A 27087-nucleotide genomic window follows, 5' to 3' on the forward strand; every position below is an offset into this window, starting at 1 on the left:
CCACCTGCGAGGGTGTTGCCCCAGTGCCCACTCTTGAGTGGGAAGGGGTGTTGTCACCCTGGTGCCCTCACAGCTGACCTGCCGACTGCAGTGATGAAAGAGATGGGATGAAAATCATTGACTTGTTTTATTAGAGGGCAGGTTCTGTCTCAGGAACACACTGAATATCACAAACCACGTCATTCCAGAGTTAATGACGAACAAGGCAGCTGCTGACAGAAGTGGCACCGGAGACGACACTTGGATCACGCGTTACGGTGCTGACTCCCATCACAATGACGCCCCTGGGTTAATCCTATCACGCCCGGTGCTTTGCCGGGGTCTCAGTCTCCGCTGCAGATAGTGTGCGTCACCAGCCCTGGTTCATTTGTTTGGATAACTCCATCTGACCGCAATCACTTCTATGGTCAAACGGCGATGATGGAACAGTAGGGAGCAGGAGGGAAGGTGATGTGGAGGGCTGCGGAGAAGGGTTTTAAAAAGTTAGAGGGCATGCTCCTTGCACTGGCAAGCGACATTATTTACAAATGACATGCCTTGGTCCTGGCTTGGACGTGGATTGGTCCTATTCAGGAACGGAGCCCTTATTGTGAAGCCAAACGCTTCCCTGGGGCATTCCCGCTAGAAATGGTTGCCTGGATGGGATGGGGGAGTGACAGCTCCAATAAATGGAGGCAGTTCTCTCATCAGCCTGGAGACAACCGCCCCCCCTGCGTCTCTGGGAGTTTTTCCTCTCTCACACCCCAACCCCAACTGAGTCAGGCCCATCTCAGGTAGAACCCTCCACCCTCACCCCATGAACCAGGCCAGGAGGGTGAAAGGAAAATACATGAACCACAATTAACGTAAGGCAACAGACTGCTGGGATCACCCCTTATACTGGGAGAGTCAGAAAGCTACATACAGACAGGGGCCAAGCCCTCAGTTGATTTCCTTGAGGAAGAAGTGCATCTTATCGTTGATCATCTTGCGCTCGGGGTTGAGCTTTTTCAGGATCTGTGCCAGCACATTCACAGTCTGCTCACTGCTTAACCCGGTCTTCTTGGTCTGGAACTTTTTCAGCAGGTCCTTGGTGGTCATAGGCTTCCGGGTGAGGTATCGGCGTACAGCTTCTTCTGTCAGTTGGATATCACTGGGAAACAGAGGCAGAGCTGTTACCATAGAATCACAGGGCAGGGAAACAGGATCTTCCGCCCACTGACTACATGCTGACCACCAACCTCCCAATTTATTCTGCCCAGATTGTCATTAACTGCCTCCAAATTCTACCCCTCATCTACACGCTAGGGATGATTTTCAAAGGGCAATTAACCAACAATATATCTACACATGGGAGCAATTTACAATGACCAATAAACTCACCAATACATCTACACACTAAGGGCATCTTACATAGAACACAGAAATCTACAGTACATTACAGGCTCTTCGGCTAAAAATATTGTCATGGCCATGTAACCTACACGAGAAACTGCCTAGAATTTCCCTACCGCATAGTCCTCTATTTTCTAAGCTCCATGTCCGATCTAAAACTCTCTTAAAAGATCCTTTTGTATCTACCTCCACCCCCAGTCGCTGGCAGTGTATTCCACACACCAACCACTCTCTATGTGAAAAATTTACCTCTAACATCCCCCCTGTACTTATTTCCAAGCACCTTAAAAGTATGTTCCCTTGTGTTAGCCATTTCAGCCCTGGGAAAAAGCCTCTGGCTAATCAATGCCTGTCACCATGTTATACACCTCTATCAAGTCACCTCTCATCCACTGTTGCTCCAAGGAGAAATGGCCGAGTTCACTCAACCTATTCTCATAAGGCACGCTCTCCAATCCAGGCAACATCCTTGACAATTTACAATGGCCAATTAACTCACCAATACATCTCTGAGAGGTGGGGGAGAAGGAAACAGAAGAAAGTGGGAGGAGGCCCACATAGTCACAGGAGGAACACGTAAACTCCACACAGACAGCAGCAGAGGACTGTAGCGGGTGGTCAGAGCTGTGAGATAGCAACTCTCCTAACTGTGCCGTCCCTGGATGTGGAGATGATTTTACACAAGGAGAAATCTCAATGATCAATCCCACCCAGGTCACTGCTGGCCACAGCACATCACACCCACCCCGACCAAAAATTCACCTCCTTAGTTCTACCTTCAGAACCACTTCCATATTCTCTCATTCTTCGGAATCTTTCCTCCACCCTTTACGCCCATCCCTGCAACACCTCAAACTCAATCCTGCGTCCTACTTACCTGCTGCTGGGGGTGGATTTGCCTGACTGCGGTTGAGGGGTGGATTTTCCAGATGCTGACTGTGCTCCTGCATCCATTTTCAGCCGTTTGGCCACAGGTGTTTCTGCAGATCCGGCCTGGCGCTTCCCTGGGAACGAGCAGACAGTCAGAAGATGAAACAACCCACGTCCCAGATTTAGAATCATTGGACATTGGAAATAAAATCAGAACTGGTTCATTACCACCATGTACCAAGATACAGTCAAAAGCTTTTCTTGTGTAGTTTATTCAAATCAGACCATTAAACAGTGCACTGAGGTAGAACAATGTAAATAAATGCAATGCAGAATAAAGTTTAGCAACTACGGAGAAAGTGCGGTGCATGTAAACAATAAGGTCCAAGATCATAATGAGGTAGAGTGTGAGGTCAAGAGTCCAATTTAGTGCACTAGGAAACTATTTAACACGGCTGGCATCCGTGTGCAGTACATACGGCAATCGGGGGTCTGCAAAAGCCCGTACTGGCGCCTGGATCAGCAGCTCCTTCAACGACTGAAAGGCCTCCTCACATTTTGCATCCCACCTCGGTCCAAAGGGCTCTGATGGGCTAAGATACTCTCCACCCTCCTGTCCTTTTCCCCCCAATAGTTTCCTAATACAATAAATTGGTAGGAGCTGCTCTTGAGTCTGGTGGTACATGCTTTCAGGATTTTGTATCTTCTGCCCGAGAATGTCTGGGGTGGGTGGGGTCTTCGATTATGCAGGCTGCTTTACTGAGGCAGCAACAAATGTAGACAGAGTCCAAGGAAAGGAGACTGGTTTCTGTGGTGTACTGAGCTGTGTCCACTACTCTGTAGCTTATCGCAGTTACTATACCGAGATGTTCTACAACTTGATATGATGCCTTCCATGGTGCATCAATAAAAATTGGAAAGCATCGACGGGGACATGAAAACTTATTTCAGTACAGCACAGGAACAGGGCCTTCAACTCACAGTGTTGTGCAAAGCTGATTAAGCTAATGACATCTAATCGAACTTGTCCCCTCTGTCTGCATACGGTCCATATCCCTCCATCTTTGCTGCATTCTCATTTTTATCACCACCTGGGACCCGGGTCCCTCTGCATGTAAAGAAACCATCCCAGCTCCACACTGTAACCAGCACCCTCCATCTTCCTCAACTTTGGATACGCAAGTACATAATTACAGCATCAAATAACAAGTTGAACCAGGAGGTGGTCACAAATGTTTTACCATTCAATAAGGTTATGGTTGATCTTTCATCTCATAGCCACATTTCTGTCCTAATCACATAGGTCTTGATTCCTTTAATATCGAAAATTCTTATCAATCTCTTGAATGCAATCAGCAACCAAACTTCCAGATCTTTCTTGGGTAGAAGATTCTTTACCCTCTGGCCAAAATTATTCTTGGTCCTGAATGGCTGACCCCTTACACTGAGGCAGCAACAGTAACATCCCTGCATCTACATCGAGAGGGCTATTTTGGAGGGAAGGGTTAGATTAATCTTGGAATACATAGAGCATCAAAGCATATTACAGGCCTTTTGGCCCAGGATGTTGTGCCAACTTTTTAACCTGCTCTAGGATGATTCTAACCATTCCTCCCTACATAGCCCCCTAACTTCTGAACATCCACGTGCCTATCCAAGTTTCTTAAATGCCCCTAGTGTATCTGCCTCTCCCACCATCCCTGGCAGGGCGCTCCACGTACTCACCACTCTCTGTATAAAGAAATTACCTCTGACACTCCCTATACTTTCCTCCAATCATCTTAAAATTACGTGGGTTGAAAAGTTAGCACAAAATTGTGGGCCAAAGGATCTGTGTAGCGTTGCAACGTTCGATGCTCCATGTACTCCATCATGCCGTATGGGAATTTTCTATCTTATTTTTTCAAATTGTGAAAGAGGACAGGTGCAATCTATTGCATCTCTCCTCAAAGAGAGCCCATCACTCTGGTGAACCTTTCCTTCACTGCATATTAGGGATGCTAAACCTAGAAACAATATTCCAAGTGCCAGTAATATAATTCCAGTAAGACATCCAGGCCTTGGCCTCATGGCCTCAAAATCTACCTCAGTATGACCTTGCACATTATTGTTTACTACACTCTTCTACGTAGAATCTCTTGCAAAGGTGGACACACCCCTAGCCTTCCTGGCTGCTTGCTGCAAGGGCACGTCAGTAATTGATGCACAAGGATACCCGGGTCGCTCTGAACATCGATAGCTTTTAACCTGTGACTCAAAACATGCCTCTTCCTTCATGCTGGATTTTAGGGTCATCGAGATTCCACCACTCCTCCCTGCCCCACCACCCTCCAGACTGTCTGCTCCTTTGGTCGGTGGTGTGTTGAGCCAGTTCCTTGGCGAACCACCTCACCTTGCTCCAGTTTGCTGGCCGCTGCTCTGAGAGTGTTGGAGGTGCTGATTTGCGGGGTGGGTGTGCCCGGGCGACTGTTCCCTCGTGAGCTGTTATTTGAACCTCTCCAGTCCTTCTTTGGAGGAGTTTTCTTTTTCTTGAAGCAGAAGCAGAAAGAAGAGTTTAATCATCAGTCAAGTTCTAGGGGCAATGGCTCCAGATTCTAATCTACGATACTCACCAGCATGAAGAGGGCTGAGGCAGCTTCTGATTCAATGTCACTTTCATCTGACGATTCAGACTCGTCACTGCTATCTATAAGAAGCACAAAGGACACATTCAAATTGTTATGAGGTTAGGTTTAGTGACTCTTGAGAGTCAGAAATATGTATGGCAGTCTCTGCTATGGGAGAAGGACCATGGACGTTGTATTGCATAGATGCCTGGCTCAGTCAAAGGACAGTGTTTCTGTTGTCCAATGATGCTGCCCCCAACAAGATTAAAATCAGCAGCAATTAGACAAATGTTGGGGAAGTAGGAACCATTGATGATATTTACCTTTTTTATAATAATAATATATAATGTGTACAAATTTGAAGAGATAGGTAGAAGGGTTTCAAGCAGTATCATTGAATTCCAAGTTCAGGGAGCCACAGAAGCCTGTCACCAAATCCCAAGTGACAGGAACTCAAAGTGTCCAGAGCTTGAGCTCTGGGTCCCAGAGCAGAAACGGCCATCTAACACTGGGAACTTCGCAGCACATAGTCCCTCCCGGCCAGGATACAGCAGTCTGTGTATGTGACCCTGAGACAGAAGGGAAGATGGAGAGGTACAGTGGTCTCCATAATGTATGAAGACTGCGTGGGGGGGCAAAGGGAGGCTCAGAAGATTTGGGGAGGTGATAGCATGTGAGACCAACTCCAGTACATTGAAAACAATGGAAACAAACGACGAAGGAACCAATAACACACAGGCTGTTATCATGGGCTCCTGGTAACACAGTGCAGAGCAGCTATCCAAAGTACAGCATGACACAACTAGAACAAGGGACTCACTCAAACTCACCCTTCTTCTTCTTTTCCTTTCTCTCAGGGCCCGTGGATTTCTTGTCATCATCGTCTTCTTCTTTGTCTTCAGCGGGCTTCTCCTCTTCGCTCTCCTCACTGCTCTCCGAATCTTCATCAATTCCTGCAGAGCAAAATTCCACAACATCTGGAATACCCAAATCACCAAACGACTGGGAGGGGCAAAGGGTGATAGAGGTGGGGGGGGGGGGGTGGATGGAAGCAAAGGGAGAGTCCAAAATGGGCAGTGTGTGAGGAATCCCCATTCTTTTTATGTGAACTATTTTTCTGTCTCCTACGCCTGGTGCTGCCTTTAATAGAACTGGCCATATCTAGGACTGGACGAAGAACAGTCTAATCCTGTTGTGTATACATTGGGTGTGCATAATCTCAAAGTCACAGTCTCATGAAAGGTAAGGGCTTATTCATGACTGTACCCAACACTCAGACAATCGAGTAACTCGAGGTTTAAATTAGAGAGCATGTCTTATGAGGAAAGGTTGAGCGAGTTAAGGTTGATCTCTTTGGAGCAAAAGAGGATGAGGTGTATAAGACAACAAGGCATTGCTAAGAGTGGACAGCCCGTGCCTTTTTTCCAAGGAGGTAATGGATAATATGAGAGGATGTAATTATGAGTGTAGGGAAGTACAGGAGAAATGTCAGGGGTAGTTGTTTTTTAAAAACACAGAGTGGTGAGTGGCAGGGACGCACTGTTGGGGGCAGTGATAGAGGAATTTTTAAGAGACTCTCAGGTATGCACGTGGCTGAAGGAAAACGTGGGCTACGTTGGAGGGCAGGGTTAAATTGATTTTGGAGTGGGTTAAAAGTTCAGCACCACATCGTGGGCTGAAGGGCCTGTAATGGTCTGTACTGTTGCTCTATATTCACATAAGTGCATTATGTTCTTTACAAATGGCAGCCGTTTTTACCCCAGAAATGAAAGGTTTTGTGCTATGAAACCACTTCCTGTATTACGGGTAGGTCTAGGAGGATCAGCAAACATCTGTCTCCACCGTTGACAAAGCCCAATCACATCCTAGTGCGTGAATTCCAATGGACGCTGCCCTCCCACCACAAACACCGGCTGTCTGCATGGGTAATCCTGGGCCAAACAACAAATGATTAGTGATATCAACTCGCGTTTACCTTTTGGCCCATCCTCCTCTTTGTTGGGCTTCGCTTTCTCTGCTTCCACTTCGTTATCACTGGAAGTCAGAACACAAAGTGCCGTAAAACCTTGAACTTCTATTCATTGCTCAACAACTCACACAGCAGAGTGAGCTCAAAGGTTTCCAGCAAGTTGCTTACTGTCCACCCGAGTCTGCCCAAGGTTCCATGTCATCGCCCCCTGCTGGAACGCCTTAGCGAGAACAGTAAGAGCAGGATTGAGGTTGGCCAATATGGTCCAATATCCTGCAACAAGCCTCACTTAGAGAAGCTGCCTGGATAAGTGCACAGCCTCATCCCTCCTCACTGAACACTGCCCTCCCACCCCGGTATGAACCCTGCTTTGAAGGATGACTGCCTCCCACTGCAAACCCTTGTATAGATCAGTATCCCCACGATTCGTGGCAACAGCACACCACCCCTTTGTCCCTACCAAAATTTTGTGTGAAGATCACTGTACAGGAACTCTAACTCCATGCCCCCCACCTCCTGACTTTGGGCGGGAGCAAATGACCCTGACATTGGCAACAGACAGAAAGCACAGATACCTGGAATCATCATCAGAGATGTAATCTACTTCCTGGCCCTCGAAATCACCGTCATCACTATCCTCAAATGCTTCATCATCCGAGCCTTTCTTCTTCTTTTTCTTCGACGCAGCTTTCCCTTTCTTTTTGGCCTTTGTGTCTCGTTTGGTGTCACCTGGAGAGGACAAGTTGCATGTCTGAACCCAAAGCCATCAGCCTGTTGGGAGTTGCAAACCTGTCCTGAGAGATGGGGGAAGGAACCTCAAATGCAGCAGACATGAAAGGATCAGGGGCAAAGCTCAGAGAGTTTTCTCAGGCAATGACCCATCTCTGTAGGGGTGTGTCACAATGATCAGGGCCATCCAAGACTGACTGTGGTCAGTTTGAAGAGGGTGATTACCTTATCCAGCACTACTTCCAACATTTAAAATCCAAGGTATGATATTCATAGTGAAATATAAGTATCAGAAGATAATTAGGACTGTTTAAACATGGGCATTCATGGGGATAGAAACTTTGACCTCAGCCTTCAATCCCAATTCTCCACAGATGCCGAACACCATGAGTACAATAGGCACAGCAATGCCTTCCACGCTGGAGTGGTGGGATGGCAGCTACAGTGTCTCCCACTCCTAGACAATGGATTATTAAGGACCCACATCACTCAAGATATGCCTTGTTTTCATTGCTACCATCAGCAAAGAAGTACTAGAGCTTGAAGGCACACACTCAATGATTCAGTAACAGCATCTTCCCCTCTGCTATCTGATTTCTGAATGGACATTAAACTCATCAACACTACATCACTACTTTTTTATTTGCTTTTACACTACTTATTTACACCACATGCAGTTGCAAGAAAATTTTTGTGAACCCTTTGCAATTATTTGGTTTTCTGTTTTACTCATAAAATGTGGTCTGATTTTCATAAGTCACAATAATAGACAAACACTATCTGCCTAAGCTAATAACACACAAACAATTGTACCTCTTCTCATCAATACTGAGTACGCCACTTAAATAATCAAAGTCTAGGTTCAAAAGAGTATGTGAACCTCTGGGGTAATTCCTTCTACAAAAGCTATCTGGAGTCAGGTGTTCCAATCAATGTGATGAGATTGGAGGTGTGGGTTGCTGATAACACACAACTAATTGTACCTCTTCTCATCAATACTGAGTATGCCACTTAAATAATCAAAGTCTAGGTTCAAAGGAGTATGTGAACCTCTGGGGTAATTCCTTCTACAAAAGCTATCTGGAGTCAGGTGTTCCGATCAATGTGATGAGATTGGAGGTGTGGGTTGCTGAGGTGTCCTGACTGATAAAGTCAGGTTACTGATAGAGCCTGCTCTTCTCAAGAACAACCTGTTTATGTGTACCATGCCTCAATCAAAACAACTTTCAGAAGAAGAATTGTAGAGGTGCATGAAGCTGGAAAAGGCATTTCGAAAGACCTGAGTGGTCATCAGTCCACTGTGAGAAACTGCCTCCAAATGGAGGAAATTCAGTACTGTTGCTACTCTCCTTGGGAGTGGGTGTCCTGCAAAGATCACACCAAGAGCACAATGCGCAATGATGAAGGAAGTGAAAAAGAACACAAGTGTTACAGCAAAAGATCTGGAGAAATCTCTAGAACTCACTAAAGTCTCTGTCCATGTGTCCACTATAAGAAAAACACTGAACAAGAATGGTGTTCATGGAAGGCCACCATGGAGGAAACCTTTGCTCTCAAAAAAATCTGTACATCCCAAGTTTGCAAAAGACCACCTGGATGTTCTACAATGTTTCTGGGACAAAGCTTTGTCAGCAGACTAGAAAAAAGTTTAACTTTTTGGCAGAAATGCACAGCGCTATGTTTGGAAGAAAAATGACACTGCACACCAACACCAAAACCACATCCCAACTGTGAAGCTTGGTGGAAGACCCATCATGGGTTGGAGCTGTTTTACTGCCACAGGGCCTGGATAGCTTGCAATCGCTGAGGGAACAATGAATGCAAAATTGCATCAAGACATTTTACAGGAGAATGTCAGGGTGGCAATCTGTCACCTGAAGCTCAAGAACTTGGATAATGCAACAAGGCAATGATCCAAAACACAAAAGGAAATCAACAACAGATTGGTTGAAAAAGAAGAAAATTCATGTTTTGGAATGGCTAAGCCAGAGTCCAGACCTTAACCCTATTGAGATGCTGTGGCATGACCTGAAGGTATCCTAGAAATATTGATAAACTGAAACAGTTGTGTATGGAGAAATCGTCTATAATTCCTCCTCGCTAAGCCTGATCAAGAAACATTTGGTGGAGGTTATTGCTGCTAAAGGAGGTTCTAGCAGTTATTAAATATAAGAGTTCACATACGTTTTCCAGCTTGGACTGTGAATGATTAAACTATGTGTTCATAAAAACATGAAATTGTTTTGTGTTATTAGTTTAGGCAGATTGTGTCTATCATTGTGACTTAGATGATTATCAGATCACATTTTATGAGTAGTTACTGCAGAAAACCATGTAATTGCGTAGAGGGATTTTTTCTTTTTCTTGCAACTGTGTATATTTACTGTAATTTACAGATTTGCTTCTGTCATTCATTATGGCATCATACTGCTGCCACAAAGACAACAAATTTCTCGGCATATGCCTGTGATATTAAACCTGATTCTGGACATATGCAGCTCCCCTCGTTATAGCCTGTAGTAGGCTGCCATGAAGAGCCCTCAGCCAGGGTGCTGGAATTGCTTGGAGCTCTGCTCCAGGTTACAAGGAAGACCCATGCCTCGCTCACACAGAATCCAAATGCAAAGCGCAGCGGGAAGGTCACGGTGCCCTTGTGCCACTCACTATCATTGCCACTCTCCCCATCACTCTCGTCCGAGCTCATTTCCAGGTCGTCTTCCAGTTCGTGGATTTGCAGGTCAGTTCCTTTCTTCTTTTTCTCTTTGCCTTTCCTCACCTTCTCTTCCTCCTCTTCCCCCTCCTCTCGGTCCTGATCCTTCAGCCTCTTCTGCAACATGATGCTGAAATGATTCACCACCTTGTTGCGCCTGAGTGACAGAGGCCACGTTGGAGGGTCCCCAGGTAGCAAGTCAGAAGAATGTAAATGGCAGAAAAGAAAAAGTAACATGTGATTAGCTATGTTAATCCTTTAGCTTTTCCATGTACCTCCTCCCAGCTTCTCACTTCACCCCCTCCCCTATCATCGTCTAGTTTATATTCCTTCCCCTCCTTTCCCCCCACCTTCTTCTTCCCCCGACCTGAAACATCAACCCTTCATTCCTTTCTATAGATGCTGACTTGCTGAGTTCCTCTAGCATTTTTTGTGTGTAGCTCTGGATTTCCAGCATCTGCAGAATCTCTCGTTTTTATTATTCTCAACCCTATCCACTCTCCCTTGCCTTATTCAGGATCCTTCAGGCATTAAAACCCTGGCTCTGGATTAGCTTGATCCACATATGCAAAATCAACACCCTTTTCCCTCCACCTATTTCCTCTGCTGTGATCTCTGTGCTTTTATGCCCTCCAGCTTGGCAACTTCACCTTGGTCAACCTTCCAACCTCATTTCAGCTGCCTTAATCTTACACTAATCTAGTCTGTCTTTATCAGATTTCCCACACCAATTAGAATAAGGAACAGAAATTTGGAAACTGCTTGTATGGAGCCAGATTTTGCCAGCAAAGCCTTCCTGGTCTTACTACGTTGCTGAATTGGTGCCAAGAGGTGCAGGTGGTAGAGCTGCTGCCTCAAAGTGCCAGTGACCTCTGTCACAGTCCGCTGGGAAACTGTACATTCTCCCTGTGGCCAGGTGGGTTTCCTTCTACACTCTGACAACATAGACGTTGGTGGATTAACTGGCTCTTGTAAAATTGCAGTGTGTGGGGTAAAAACCCAGAGACAGCTGATGCGAATGTGGAGAAAATTGAATTAGAAAGGGATTAATCCCGGCTAAGTGGAAATGGATGGATGACAGTCAGCACGGTCAGTTTCCATGCTACCCGTCTCAATGACTTCTGCAAACCTTGGGGTATGTTTTAGATTCTAATCAATGAATTTGCTGCTATGGGTAGGAAGGAAAGTTAATTTAAATTTCACACATTATACCACTTTTGTTAGTGTGTGGTAACTAATTCAGAGCTTGCCAAAATAAAGCTTGATCCTACTTATAAAGATTCAAGTGTAAAAAGTCTATAATTGAATTGTAATAGAAAGTTAGTTTGCTGCACCATAATTATGGCCTCTCGTAAGAACACATGTGTGATGAAATCAGAGTTAAACTACCTGATGAGTTATATATTATCAGTTACTTGAACAGAACAGGGCCAGGTAGAAGTCATTAAGGTCTGCACTGTGGAACCCAGATTCAGTCAATGTTGATCAAATAAGAAACCATAGTTCAATGATATGATAAAACAGGCCTAGTCAGCATGGTTTCCTTAAGGGAAAATCTTGCCCGACAAATCTGTTGGAATTCTTTGAAGAAATAACAAGCTGGATAGACAAAGGAGAATCAGTTGATGATGTGTTCTTGGATTTTAAGAAGGCCTTTGACAAGGTGCCACATGAGGCTCATTAACAAGTTAAGAGCCCATGGTATTACAGGAAAGATTCTATTATGGATAAAGCAGTGGCTGATTGGCAGCAGGCAAAGAGTGGGAATAAAGGGAGCCTTTTCTGGTTGGCTGCCAGTGACTAGTGGTGTTCCACAGGGTCTGGCTTGGGACTGCTTCTTTTTACTTAGTATGCCAATGACTTGGACGATGGAATTGAAGGCTTTGTGGCAAAGTTTGCAGACTATATGAAGACAGGTGGAGGGGAAGGTAGTTTTGAGGAAGTAGAGAGGCTGCAGAAGGACAGACAGATTAGGAGAATGGGCAAAGAAGTGGCAGATGGAATACAGGGTCAGAAAGTGTATGGTCGTGCACTTTGGTGGAAGAAATGAAAGGGTTGACTTTATTCTAAATTGATCGAATATTCAAAAATTTGAGGTGCAGAGGAACTTGGGAGACTTTGTGCAGGATTCCCTAAAGGTTAATTTGCAAGTTGGGTCAGTGGTGAAGAAAGCAAATGCTATGTTAGCATTCATTTCAAGAGGACTAGAACATAAGAGCAAGGATGTAATGCTGAGGTTTTATAAAGCGCTGGTGAGGCCTCACCTGGAGAACTGTGAGCAGCTTTGAGCCCCTTAGCTAAGAAAGGATGTGCTGGCATTGGAAAAGGTTCAAAGGAGGTTCACAAAAATGAATTTTGGGAATGACAGGCTTGTCATATGAAGAATGTTTGACAGCCCTCGGCCTGTACTCACTTGATCTTAGAAGAATGAGGTGTGACCTCATTGAAACATCGAATGTTGAAATACCCCGACAGAGTGGATGTGGAGAGGATGTTTCCTGTGGTGGGGAGTCTCAGTCCAGAGGGCACAGCCTCAGAATAGAGGGGCGCCCTTTTAGAACGAGACGAGAAGAGTGGTGAACCTGGGGAATCCGTTGCCACAGGTGGCCGTGGAAGCCAAGTCATTGGATATATTTAAGGCAGACGTTAATAGGTTCTTGATTATTCAGGGCGTGAAATGAATCGGGGAGAAGGCTGGGTAGGGAAATGGACATGCCATGATGAAGGACAGAGCAGGCTTGATGCTCCTGTATCTTATGGTGTTAGTTAAACACTGAGGTCAGGCGAAGTTTATGAACATGTGCTTGAGACTTTACCTTCCCCACTCCTCCTCTGCCTCCTCCGCAGTCAGAGTCTTGTGTTTTGCCACTGGGACAAAATTATACCAGGCGTTAACAGGAAAGGCTTCAAACGCCCCATCCGGACATTGCGTGAAGATATAGTAGGATGCATTTTCAGTGACCCCACCTTTCCTCTGACCTTTGAACCTGAAAAATTGAAAACTCGTGTCAGATGCATGAGAGGGCTGTCTCAACTAACACCTGTCTATGCATCTGGCTGTATTACTTACTTACGACCTGCCTTTCCGTTAACTCTCAGCAGCCAGGGCTGGTCTTCTGCCTTAAACTCCCGCGTAACAATCCCATACTTCTTCTTCCGTGATTCCTCTCGCAGTTTCTTGCCGTACTCACTGCCAGCGCCAAACACTGGCTGCTCCTCTTCCTGATAAATCTTCTTGTTGCTTAGATCACGCTCCATTTTTGCCTACAAGGAAATACGATGTTTAACATTTCAGTTCCCAACAACAGCAGCAAGCACTTAGAGCCTTTGCGTCAGTGATCTCCATCCAGGATACACGAGGACCTCTCCCTCTATTATACCCAGCTCACGACAGACACAGCTCAGGAAAAAAAACCCTACCCTGGTAGTAGATAAATAAATCAATTTCCTTCCCACCCATTTCTCAAATATACACAATGGAAAACCTCCCAAAAGGCAAAGAGTGAATGTTAAAAAGAACAATATCTTTGGCATTCTATGGAACGGAATAACGTTGAGTTGACATTGTTAGGTCAAAATACAGCAAAAAGTCACAACTTTATTGGAAAAGCTTTTGCACAAGGAGATGACATTTCCATTGCTGGCATCTTTATAGAAAGAGAAAATTCCATGAATGGTAGCAGGCCTGACAGCATCTTAGATTTAAAAAAACACAACAGTTCAGCTTGTTAAGGGCCCTTCGGCCCACAATGTCATGCTGACCCATATAAACCTACTCCATGATCAATCTACCTCCTTCCATGAGGGCTCCTACAAGGCCCTCAACCCTCCACACATCTTTCATCGATGTGCCTAAGAGTCACTTAAATTTCTCTATTTATCTGGCTCAATGACCATCCTGGCAGTGCATTCCAGGCACTTACACTCTCTGTGAGAAAAAAACCTCTGATATTTCCACTACACCTCTGTCCTTTCACCTTAAAAGGATGTCCTCTGGTATTATCTACTGCCACCCTGGGAAAAACTCACTGGCTATCCACTCTATCTATGTATCTTAATCTTACACAGAATCAAAATTAAGATCACTGGCATATAGAGTGAAATTTGTTATATTTGTGGCTGCAGTATAATACAATACATAATAAAGAAAAAAGACTGAATTACAGTAAGTTTGAAAATTTGGTTGATCGGCGAATAACCAAACTTCCAAAAAGCCAACCTGAGCGACCAATATTCCACAACATTTCAAATTACACAATATATATACATACACACACTATATATATATATATATATATATAAATTTTAAAAAGTTAAATTAACTAAGTAGTGCAAAAAGCTAGATATAAAGTAAGTAGTGTTCATGGGTTCATTGTCTATTCAGAAATCGGACGGCAGAGGGGAAGATGCTGTTTCTAAATGGCTGAGTCTGTGCCTTCAGGCTTCTGTACCTCCTTCCAGGCATGTCCTGGGTGGTGGGAGCCCTTCATGATGTCTTACTGAGGCATCACTCCTTGAAGACATTCTGGATACTATGGAGGCTAGTGCCTATGATGGAGCTAGCTAATTTTACAACTCTCTGCAGTTTACTTTGATCCTGTGCAGTAGCCCCCCCCACGCCCCCACCCCATTCAGACGGTGATGCAGCCAGTTAGAATACTCTCCATGATAATTTATAGAAATTTGAGTATTTTTGGTGACATTTCAAATCTACAATTTATCGTGTCACCTCTCATCCTTCTTCGCTCAAGAAAAAAAAGACCCAGCTTGTTCAACCTTTCCCATCGATTTAAATGCTTCTTGACTCAAAAACTTCTATAGATGTACTGTGGAGAGCACTCTGACAGGCTGCATCACTGTGTTATGGGGCGGGGGGGAACTACTGCACAGGACTGTAAAAAACTACAGTGGGTCGTAAATTTAGTAGGCTTCATCTTGGGTACTAGCCTACAAAGTACCCAAGACATCTTCAAGGAGCGGTGTCTCAGAAAGGCAGTGTCCATTATTTAGGACCTCCAGCACCCAGGGCATGCCCTTTTCTCACTGTTACCATCAGGTAGGAGGTACAGAAGCCTGAAGGCACACACTCAGCGATTCAGGAACAGCTTCTTCCCCTCTGCCATCCGATTCCTAAATGGACATTGAACCTGTGCAGACCACCTCACTTTTTAAATATATATCATTCCTGTTTTTGCATGATTTTTAATCTATTCGATATATGAAAACTGTAATTGATTTACTATTCACTTATTACTGTTTTTATTTTTTTTCTTCTATATTATGTATTGCATTGAACTGCTGCTGCTAAGTTAACAAATTTCAAGACACATGCTGATTTCTTATAGCAGTTTTGATTTTTGCTCCAGACGACATTTGCAGTCCCGTGTTAGCCTGCTTCTTTGGGTATAAAGATTGGATGGTCAGCACTACAAAGGCAGACTCAACAAAGACCAGTTGCTAAATAAAATGACAGTAACTAGACACAATCTTGGAGGAATGAATTATTGTCACAGAACAATATTCAATGCCATGATCACATTGAATGGCGGTGCTGGGTCGAAGGGCCAAATGGCCTACTCCTGCACCTATTGTCTATTAAAATGTCTGACATATAAGCAAGCCACTTGACCCATTGCACCTACACCAATCGGAAAACAGAAAGTGACCTAATCCCAACACTGCAGGTTGTGGTTCTTCAAGTACAGTTCTGTGCAAAAGTCTTAGGCACATACATATAGCTAGGGTGCCCACGAATTTTGCACAGTACTGTAGTAATTTTATGTATTGCACTATACTCCTGCTACAAAAAAACCCAATAAATTTCATGACATATGTGAGTGATGATAAACCTGATTCTGATATGGGTTTCTATTGTGGACTGAGAGTGGGAAGGGGGCAGGAAGAGGGGAATCATGGTTTAAACTAGAATTGTTGGGGGGGTGGGAACCGAACTGAAGAGACTGGGGAAGAGGAGGTTAGCTCATAAATAGAGAAAGCTTGTAGACAGTACAAGAGGGAGGATAGGCAGGTGATAGAGAAGGAACACGCTCAGACTGAAGGCTTGAGATCTGTCTATTTTAATGCAAGGAGCATTGTGAACAAAGTGGATGAGCTTAGAGCGTGGATCAGTACTTGGAGATATGATGTGGTGGCCATTACAGAGACTTGGATGGCTCAGGGACAGGATTGGTTACTTCAAGTGCTGGGTTTTAGTTGTTTCAGAAAAGACGGAGGGAGGCAAAAGAGGTGGGGGCGTGACACTGTTGATCAGGGATAGGGTCACAGCTGCAGAAAAGGTGGACGCCATGGAAGGATTGTCTATGGAGTCTCTGTGGGTGGAGGTTAGGAAGAGGAAGGGGTCAATAACTTTACTGGGTGTTTTTTATAGGCCGCCTAATAGTAACAGGGATATCGAGGAGTAGATAGGGAAATAGATCCTGGAAAGGTATAATAATAACAGAGTTGTCGTGATGGGAGATTTTAATTTCCCAAATATAGATTGGCATCTCCCTTGAGTGAGGGGTTTAGATGGGGTGGAGTTTGTTAGGTGTGTTCAGGAAGGTTTCTTTACACAATATGTAGATGATGATGTACTTGATTTGGTATTGGGAAATGAGCCTGGTCAGATGTCAGATCTCTCAGTGGGAGAGCATTTTACATAGAAAAAACATAGAAAATAGGTGCAGGAGTAGGCCATTCGGCCCTTCGAGCCTGCACCACCATTCAGTATGATCATGGCTGATCATCCAACTCAGAACCCTGTACCTGCTTTCTCTCCATACCCCCGGATCCCTTTAGCCACAAGGGCCATATCTAACTTCCTCTTAAATATAGCCAATGAACCGACCGCAACTGTTTCCTGTGACAGAGAATTCCACAGATTCACCACTCTCTGTGTGAAGAAGTTTTTCCTCATCTCGGTCCTAAAAAGGCTTCTCCTTTATCCTTAAACTGTGACCCCTCGTTCTGGACTTCCCCAACATCGGAAACAATCTTCCTGCATCTAGCCTGTTCAATCCCTTTAGAATTTTATACGTTTCAATAAGATCCCCCCTCAATCTTCTAAATTTTGGAGGTAGTGATTGTAATTCTATCTCCTTTACAATAGCATTGGAGAGAGATAGGAACAGACAAGTTAGAAAGGCGTTCAATTGGAGTAAGGGGAATTATGAGGCTATCAGGCAGGAAATTGGAGGCTTAAATTGGAAACGGATGTTCTCAGTAAAAAGTACAGAAGAAATGTGGCAAATATTCAGGGGATATTTGTGTAGAGCTCTGTATAGATATGTTCCAATGAGACAGGGAAGTTATGGTAGGGTACAGGAACCGTGGTGTACAAAGGCTGTAATAAATCTAGTCAAGAAGAAAAGCTTACAAAAGGTTCAGAGAGCTAGGTAATGTTTGAGATCCAGAAGATTATAAGGCTAATAGGAAGGAGCTTAAGAAAGAAATTAGGAGAGCCAGAGGGGGTCATGAGAAGGCCTTGGCGGGCAGAATTAAGGAAAACCCCAAGGCATTCTACAAGTATGTAAAGAGCAAGAGGATAAGACGTGACAGAATAGGACCCATCAAATGTGACAGTGGGAAAGTGTGTATGGAACCGGAGGAAATAACAGAGGTACTTAATGAATACTTTACTTCAGTATTCACTATGGAAAAGGATCTTAGTGATTGTAGCGATGACTTGCAGCAGACTGAAAAGCTTGAGCATGTAGATATTAAGAAAGAGGATGTGCTGGAGTTTTTGGAAAGCATCAAGTTGGATAAGTCGCCGGGACCGGATGAAATGTACCCCAGGGTACTGTGGGAGGTGAGGGAGGAGATTGCTGAGCCTCTGGTGATGATCTTTGCATCATCAATGGGGATGGGAAAGGTTCCAGAAGATTGGAGGGTTGCGGATGTCGTTCCCTTATTCAAGAAAGGGAGTAGAGATAGCCCAGGAAATTATAGACCAATGAGTCTTACCTCAGCGTTTGATAAGTTGATGGAGAAGATCCTGAGAGGCAGGATTTATGAACATTTGGAGAGGCATAATATGATTAGGAATAATCACCATGGCTTTGTAAAGGGCAGGTCGTGCCTTATGAGCCTGATTGAATTTTTTGAGGATGTGACTAAACACACTGATGAAGGAAGAGCAGTAGATGTAGTGTATATGGATTTCAGCAAGGCATTTGATAAGGTACCCCATACAAGGCTTATTGAGAAAGTAAGGAGGCATGGGATCCAAAGGGACATTGCTTTGTGGATCCAGAACTGGCTTGCCCACAGAAGGCAAAGAGTGGTTGTAGACGGGTCATGGTCTGCATGGAGGTTGGTCACCAGTGGAATGCCTCAGGGATCTGTTCTGGGACCCTTACTCTTTGTGATTTTTATAAATGACCTGGATGAGGAAGTGGAGGGATGGGTTAGTAAGCTTGCTGATGACACAAAGGTTGGAAGTGTTGTGGATAGTGTGGAGGGCTGTCAGGTTACAGCAGGACACTGATAGGATGCAAAACTGGGCTGAGAAGTGGCAGATAGAGTTCAACCCAGATAAGTGTGGTGGTTCATTTTGGTAGGTGTTATGCCTGCAGCCCCCTCCTTTGTGAGAATCGCAAGATCACTATTGGGTTGGGTCAGGGGACCCAGGAAATGACAGAGAGACGTGCAGAATGCCTCGTTCCCTGGCGATGTAAAACTACGGGACATGGCCATTGTCTCTTGGAGACACATTTGTGGATTGAAATACTATGCTATGTGGACGCCCTCAGGCAAAGTGGGCTGGGTGAGAAAGAGACTGCATCACCCCAACCTGATTGACATCTTCAACCCTGCGAGTCAGGATAAAAGAGGGTCTGTAGGAACAGCCCCTCAGACGCACCAGAAGAAACGCTAGCGATCCCGTAATAGCGGGAAGCCATTTGAAGGAGGCCACGTGTGTTCAGTTCTGTTGCTTGGGACTGGTGGCTGGAACCACGGATAACGGCTTTTAGCTAGCAACGGGGAAATCAACTCCCCCGACTCAAAGGACTGGCATCATAAAAGACCTGGGCAAGTTTAAAACCGTCTCTCTTAAACCCAAAGAGCTGCAGCTTGAATGACAGTGACTTTTATATTTCCATCGGACAATACATTATCCCCTAGACAACGATAGAGCTATTTCTTATTGATTATTATTATACCCGCGCTTTTAGAGTTAGTATTGACAAAGTATATTATCTGTATGTTTGCATTAATCTTATTTTTGTGCTCCTTTATCAATAAATACTTTTACAAATAGTACCATCAGACTTCAACGGACCTCTCTATCTTTGCTGGTAAATGACCCAGTTACGGGGTACGTAACAGTAGGTCAAATATGATGGCAGAAAATAGCATTAATGGTAAGACTCTTGGCAGTGTGGAGGATCAGAGGGATCTTGGGGCCCGAGTCTATAGGATGTTCAAAGCAGCTGCGCAGGTTGACACTGTAGTTAAGAAGGCGTATGGTGTATTGGCCTTCATTAACCGTGGAATTGAATTTAGGAGCCGAGAGGTAATGTTGCAGCTATATAGGACACTGGTCAGACCCCAGCTGGAGCTGAGCTGTGCTCAGTTCTGGTCGCCTCACTACAGGAAGGATGCAGAAGCCATAGAAAGGGTGCAGAGGAGATTTACAAGGATGTTGCCTGGACTGGGGAGCATGCCTTATGAGAAAAGGTTGAGTGAACTTGGCCTTTTCTCCTGGAGCGAAGGAGGATGAGAGGTGACCTGACCTGATAGAGGTGTACAAGATGATGAGAGGCATTGATCGTGTGGATAGTCAGAGGCTTTTCCCCCAGGGCTGAAATGGTTGCCACAAGAGGACACAGGTTTAAGGTGCTGGGGAGTAGGTACAGAGGAGATGTCAGGGGTAAGTTTTTTTTACCCAGAGTGGTGAGTGCGTGGAATGGGCTGCTGGCAACGATGATGGAGGCGGATATGATAGGGTCTTTTTAGATAGGTATATGGAGCTTAGTAAAATACAGGGCTATAGGTAAGCCTAGTAATTTCTAAGGTAGGGATGTGTTCAGCACAACTTTGTGGGCCGAAGGGCCTGTATAGTGCTGTAGGTTTTTTATGTTTCTATGGTTGGGAAAAGTGGACGGGAGACGGTAGGAAGCAGGATGCACCAGAGAGGTATTTTGTAGCAAGCAATAAGCCAATTGTTTGAAATTAAATGACCTTGCTTGGTGTCTTGGGGCCGGGTGTGTCTGCATCCACAGCATTTTCCTGAATTTCCTCCATTTGTAGTACTGGATTTCCTCCACTTGTAGACAATTTCTCTTACTGTGGACTGATGAACACTCAGGTTGTTAGAAATGCTTGTGTAGTCTTTTCCAGTTTCATGCATTTCTACAATTCTTCTTCTAAGGTCCTCTGAAAGTTGTTTTGATTGAGGCATGGTGCACATAAACAGATCTTTCATGAGAAGAGCAGGCTGTGTCAGTAACCTTACTTTGTGTGTCTTTTTCTTATATATAGGGCAGGGCACCTCTACAACCCACACCTCCAATCTCATCTCATTGATTGGAGCACCTGACTCCAAATAGCTTTTGTAGAAGGCATTGCCACAGAGGTTCAGATTTTTATGATCCTAGTCTATGATTTTTTTTAATGGTGTACTCAGTATTGATGAAAAGTACAATTGTTTGTGTGGTATTAGTTTAGGCAGATTGTGTTTGTCTATTATTGTGACTTCGATGAAGTTTGGACCACATTTTATGAGTAATTAATACAGAAAAACAAGTAATTGCAAAGGGTTTACAAACTTTTTCTTGCAATTTTTTATGTGCCTGAGACTTTTACACAGTATTGTACAGCTTAATTGTGAAAAGGCTTTCTGATTCTTCCATCCTCTGATTTCCTTACCCTCCTTTACTCCTTCCACCAATTGAAATGCATGCCCGTTATTTTTTGATCTTTCTGCTTAGGGAAAGCAGTGCTTCCTATTCATTCTGTCTGGGCCTTTCACATAGATTCATTACATAGGAACGCCACAAGTACAGTTCACCAGCGACCTGTCCTACAGGGCACAATGAGCAGTCAAAACCAAGACTGCAGAAAGTATGCAGGCTCCTGAACCCCGCAAGCTCTCTCCTGCTCTCCAACTTATCTACCTTGCCAAACTAGCACCCTTCCCCAGTCCCTATATTTTTATGCTAATCCCTGTACCTTGTCCTCCAACTACCCCTCCCATGATCATCCATTTCCCCACAGTCTCCTGTCCCTGATCACTCATTCCCCCAAAACTCCACACAGTACCACCTCAAACTTCAGACACGAGAAAGTCTGCAGGCACTGGAAATCCAAAGCAAAACACACAAAATACTGGAGGAAATAGGCAGGCCAGGTAGCATCTATGGAAATGAAGAAAAAGATTGGCTTGTTTCCTTTCTGTCTACCAGCAGGTCACAGCAAGTGGACAGGCTTCACCTCACCCCGGGGCCATACCTGAGTCCATGTGGAGAAGTTGATTTTATCAGCAGCATTGAATGCCATAATGTTGTGCTTCTTGGTGTTATTCCTGTAGGGGGAGAAATTCAGCATATTAAACTGTGGCCGGACCCACTGACCTCAGATCTATCACTCCCACAACAACTCACTTCCCCATAAAACCCTCCGGCTGTTCCAGCTACCTACCCTCACTCCCTCCCCCCACGCAGACCTCGCTCTCCTCCATTTGACTACAACTCCAACACTCATCCACACTGCTCCCAGCAGCTCACCACTGTCACACCAAATACTCATCAAATCTTCTTCACCCTCCTCTCGTCCGTCAACCCACCCTCACCCTCCTCGATCAAACCACCCTCCTCTCCTTGATCTAACCACCCTCACCCTCCTCTCCCCAAACACCTTCACCCTCCTCTCCCCAAACCACCCTCACCCTCCTCTCCTCAAACCACCCTCACCCTCCTCTCCTTGATCTAACTACCCTCACCCTCCTCAATCAAACCACCCTCACCCTTCTCTCCTCAAAAATGCACTCCTCATACACATCTTGTCATTCTGCTGTCTTGCATTGAGTGCGTGCACTTCAATGTCTTCCCTGGTCTACTCTCATAATGGGTCCTAAACTGAACTGATGCGCTTAGGTTGGCTTTATGGTGCCTTTACTGCCATACTGGATGGAATATTTCATTTCTTTATTAATGTGGATATGTAAATGTGTATTTGTTTTTGTATATTGTATTTAAGGTAGATTCTTCTGTTTATTTTGTAACATGATTGTAACTCCATTGTGGGATAGATTATATTCCAATTCATGTGTAGCCTTGATAACTTTGGGCAATAAGAGGGGGAGGGGGAGAGAGAGGGAGACAGAGAGAGTCTGGTAGGAGGTCACACTGAAAAACAATAAGTACGGGGTTATTAGGGTGTTTTCTGGTATATATCCTTATGTAAGTACTGGCATTTTCTTCTAACTAATCTTTGTAAGTTTTATTTTTGATGCACCTAATAAACACCCTTGATCTAAAGAGCTAAACGACTCCAGCCATTCTTCCTTTGGTCACAACTCATGTTTGAACAGTGTCAATGCAAATCCATAATAAAAAGAACTGCTTACTTGGGAACACGGACTATGTATTCTGTCACTGCTTGGCTGCTGGAACCCTGTCAAAGGAAACAAGAAATGTAATCAGTAGTGAACTATAAACAAATTGCAGTCTTCACTTGTAATTCAGTAAATGCAATAACCCTTCCAATGGTAACCGTTCAGATTCCCATCCCAAAGCCTATTTCAATCTGCCTTACCAGGTTCGCCATGGTGATAGTTCGCTTTCAGCTTCCAATCAGATCGCATTTAGATTCTGTAAGATTAGTAAAAATAACGATGAGTTAACCTGGGTTATTCCCTATCTTCCTTTGCACCCTGCAGTTTCCCTCTGGGAGGACAGCCGGATGGGAAAGCAAAATTTAGAACAGGTTTAGAACAAAATTTAGACAGTTAACAGTTTGGAAGAAGTCAAAAACATTGCATACAGAACACAGAAGGGTACTGCATAGGAACACACCCTTTTGCTCAGAATGTTGTGCTGAGCCAACTCAAAAGCAGATTAAAAAGAACAGAATCACTCCAAACTACATAGTGTCAATATCCCTCCATCTTCCACACATTCATGTGCCTATCCAAACATCTCTTAAAAGCCTCTAATCTATTTGACTCTACTACTGTACCAGGCATCCACCACTCTCTGAGTAAAAAACTTCCCCCTCACATCCCCTTTGAACTTACCCCCTCTCACCCCTCTGGTATTGGACACTTCAACCTTGGGGAAAGGATACTCCGTCTACCCTATCTATGCCTCTCATAATCTAAATCTCAGCCTCCGCTGCTCTAGAGAAAACAACCCAGGTTTACCCAGCCTCTCAAGTTTGTATAAGCCCGCTAAACCAGGCGGTGTCCCAGTAAGCCGCTTCTGCACCTCTCCACTGCCTCAGCATCCTTCCTATACTGGGGCGACCAGATCTGTATGCAATTCTCCAGATGTGGCCGAACCAGAGTTCTATAAAGTTGCAACATAACCTCTTGACTTTTGAACTCAATGTATCATATAAAACTCAGAAGCACAAGGGTGACACGTTTTACAAGAATGAAAAGTCAATGCACGGTAGGTACACAGAGGTACAACTATGTTGTTTAAACATGATTTTTGAAGCTGACACAATGATTAGTACAGCAGTTGACAAATTGCGGTATTTGAGACTTTACAAGTAGAGGAACAGGGTACAAAATCCAGGGAATAAAGTGTTCAATACACAGGACTGTGCTTTAAAAATGTCACAAAAATTTAGGGAGTGGAAGGGAAAGCGAAAGTTACTTAATTGATTCCAGAGACAAGGGATTTATAGTTCAAAGTTCAAAAGCTCAAAGTACATTTATCATCAAAGGATGTATACTATATACAACCTTGAGATTTGCCCTCTTGCAGGCAGCCACAAAACAAAGAAACACAATAGAACCCATAAGAGTGTTAAACATCCTTATGTGCAGAGAGAGAATAAAACAAATTGTGCAAACAATTAAGAGTAATCAAATAGCATTCAGAACTGAAGTTCACAGCCAGACAGCTTCAGTTGCAGGCCATAGCCTCAGTTCATTTTCAGCATAGAGGCGAGTAAACCATGGAGCAGTGAGCTGACAGGCCTGCCCCTCACCTCCAGCCCCAACACCTGACCTTTTCCTCTGGCCAAGTGCTTAAATTGTCCAAAGCTCAAAGAGTGAGGTCTTTTCAAAGAGTGGGGAATGTTATGGTAGAGGTGAACATGAGGTGGTGTGTACAATATATCATGAAGGCTTAAGATGGGTAAGTAAAAAGAAGAAGTTTTCAGTGGCTGAAGGGCTGATAGCCACAAAACACAGAGTTAAGGTGTTCAGCAAAAGTAAAGAGCTGATGTGACAGTAGTTATTTTAAGTATAATGAGCAGCTTTATTTCAAAGACAGCGGAAATCTTTACAACCGCAACCTCCGAAGGGAATTAGGTGATTACTTGAAGGAGACTGGGAAATGTAAAAGAGTGGCCCTAACTAGTTTGCTCATTGCATTAGACAGCAGGAATCTGATGGAGCGAATGGCCTGCACTCTACTATTCTCTAAACTCAGCTGTCTATGCAATGACTGGTCAGCTTTCTTAAAGGACTGTCTCTACCTCACCTCCTGCAGGCAAATTCTGCAACTGTTTCTCTGAATGAGGGAACAGTACCAACAGACAGGAGCAGTTCAAAGGGGTGGGATGCTAGTGTAGTGGTTAGCACAATGCTTTACAGTGCTGCTGCCTGTAAGGAGCTTTTCCTATGACCACATGGGTTTCCTCCAGGTGCTGCAGTTTCAACATCCAAAGACATTGGTAGATTAGTCAGTCATTGTCAATTGTTCCGTAATTAGGCTAGAGTTGCTGGGCAGTGAAAAGGCCGGAAGGGCCAATTCCACACTGTATCTCAATAAATTAAGAGTGAGGGTTTATATGAAACAGAAGCTCAGTGCTTGAGACAGGAGATGCATTGGTAGAAGATGATAAAGGAGAAGCAGCTATGAAACAAAAAGGGAGAGGGAGAGGAAGAGAGAGAATGAGAGTGTGAGAAAAACAGAGAGACATTGAAATGAAATTCACTCTGGCCTTTAAAGTGCCACATTTGAGGAAAAAGTAAGATCAACACCTCACACCTAGCACAAACTCAGAATCTATGGGGCACTGGTTACCTCTGTCCTTCTGATACATGTGCTAACTACAATGGGTACTTAATGTCACTGGAAAAATATCACTGAAGCTGAGTCTGCATAATCCTCCAACTGTACTTAGCGGAGAAGTACCAATGTCCTCTCCCAGGCCAACAACTTCACTATTGAGCCCCCTTTTGCATCAGTTGGCTACAGAGGGCAGACCATATTATTTGCATGCTCAACACTAGATTCCCAAAAAAGACACTTCATGTGGAATTCTGTCAGGGAAGATTATCAGGCAGGCAGTGGAAAAGATTCAAGGATGTGCTCAAAGTGCAACATCCTCTTTGAGAGGGTGGATGGGTGGGGAGGGAGTCAAGGCTATAGGTGAGTGAGGGGCAGGGGATGGTTAAAGCTGTGGTGGGCGTCAAGGTTCACAGTATTAGAGAGTAGGTTTAGTGGAAGTTCTGGTTGATAGTCGTGGCGGCTGGGAAGAGTGTCTGTATAGAGTAGTTCAAGATTCATTTCCATAGATGCTGTCTGACTTGCTGAGTTCCTCCAGCATTTTGTGTGTATTGCTCTGGATTCACTTGCTGTGTGGAGCAAGATTCGTGGGTGGGCGGAAGTCAGAAGTCATGGTTCAGAAGACACTGAGGGATAGGGTGTCATTTACAGAGACAGAGCAGGCTGAAGATGCTGGAATCTGGAGCAACACACGAGATGCCGGAGGAACTCAGCAGGCCAGGCAGCAACTTTGGAGGGAAATAACCAACATTTGGACTAATGAAGGATCTCAACCTGAAACATCAACTGTGTATTTCCCTCTATGTTGCTTGATCTGCTGAGTTGCTCAAGGTTGGCTGGGTAGGAAGGCTAAGGTCTGTGGAGATCAAGGTTTAGAAGAGAATGGGGATGGTTTGAGGTTCAGTGACGGAGATAGGGACGAATAAAGGGCGTGTTGGGAAAGCGAGGTTCACAGGGTTGGTGATTTGGGGGGAGTAGAGTTGGCCTTAAGGTCCACAAGTGGGTGTAGGGCTCCGTAGAAATTGGTAAGTGGTTGGGGAGATGATTAAAAACGTGCGGTACATGGATGAGAATGACGGGAAGGAGAAGAGGAAGGGCGAGGGGTAAGCGAAAGAGGCGGGGGGAAGAGGAGGGAGGGGGAGAAGAGAGCACCACATGCTCACCCGGGATTTACAACAATATTGTCTTTTTTTCCATATAAAATCGCCCAATCGACTGGAATTGAAACAACCGACTAATCAATAACTAATTGACTGGCCACGTGGGAAAACACCGGGCTGAAAAGAAACACAAACGAAAGATCTAACGTTAAGCCCTTCACTTCCTCCCGTTGTCCAAGCTCAACTCACCGGAATTCAGTCCGACACTAAACTCACTCCCGCCAGACCGGAATCCGGTCCGTTACTAAACCCAACCCTGTTCGGCGCTCAACCTCATCCCGCGAAATCAGGCCCGGCGAACACTTCCCAGCCCGTTCACCCTCCCGATTCGGGCGTGGGAAACTGTTCAAACCACAGGAGCCATTGATCCGATGGAACGCTGACCGAGACAGTATATTTACCGAACCACTAGTTACGCATTTCCAACATTTTTGTTGCTCAGCACATACAAATCGCAGAGTTCTCTTGATCACCGCAG

General features: G+C 44.6%; 1 protein-coding gene across 5 annotated transcripts; it reads right to left on the reverse strand.

The window, feature by feature from the left end:
* Positions 1–108: 108 nt before the first annotated feature.
* gtf2f1 (general transcription factor IIF, polypeptide 1) lies at positions 109–27035 on the reverse strand. Of its 5 annotated transcripts, XM_073069317.1 has the most exons (15): positions 26613–26790; positions 23018–23073; positions 22830–22876; positions 21713–21785; positions 13329–13522; positions 13075–13245; positions 10213–10415; positions 7395–7548; positions 6826–6884; positions 5681–5803; positions 4857–4930; positions 4637–4772; positions 2252–2378; positions 905–1132; positions 109–460 (listed from the first exon to the last, which is right to left on the reverse strand). In XM_073069317.1, the coding sequence occupies exons 2-14, from the start codon at positions 23027–23029 to the stop codon at positions 922–924; spliced, it is 1584 nt and encodes a 527-aa protein (XP_072925418.1). In that variant the 5' UTR covers positions 23030–23073; positions 26613–26790; the 3' UTR covers positions 109–460; positions 905–921. The 5 variants fall into 5 exon arrangements, with proteins under 5 accessions (XP_072925418.1, XP_072925417.1, XP_072925415.1 ...); XM_073069316.1 differs by lacking the exon at positions 26613–26790 and adding an exon at positions 27011–27035 and having other exon boundaries at positions 109–1132; XM_073069314.1 differs by lacking the exon at positions 26613–26790 and adding an exon at positions 26799–26860 and having other exon boundaries at positions 109–1132.
* Positions 27036–27087: the final 52 nt, after the last annotated feature.

The sequence above is a fragment of the Hemitrygon akajei genome, chromosome 16 (genome assembly GCF_048418815.1).
Source record: "Hemitrygon akajei chromosome 16, sHemAka1.3, whole genome shotgun sequence".
Taxonomy (NCBI): Eukaryota; Metazoa; Chordata; class Chondrichthyes; order Myliobatiformes; family Dasyatidae; genus Hemitrygon; species Hemitrygon akajei.

Bases quoted from the DNA above. Each gene is read 5' to 3' on its own strand.
- gtf2f1 (XM_073069316.1), bottom strand. The intron at 21,786-22,829 runs GTAAGCAGTTCT...CTCCCCCTACAG, and splicing joins TACATAGTCCGTGTTCCCAA to GAATAACACCAAGAAGCACA. The intron at 13,246-13,328 runs GTAAGTAATACA...TCAATTTTTCAG, and splicing joins AACGGAAAGGCAGGTCGTAA to GTTCAAAGGTCAGAGGAAAG.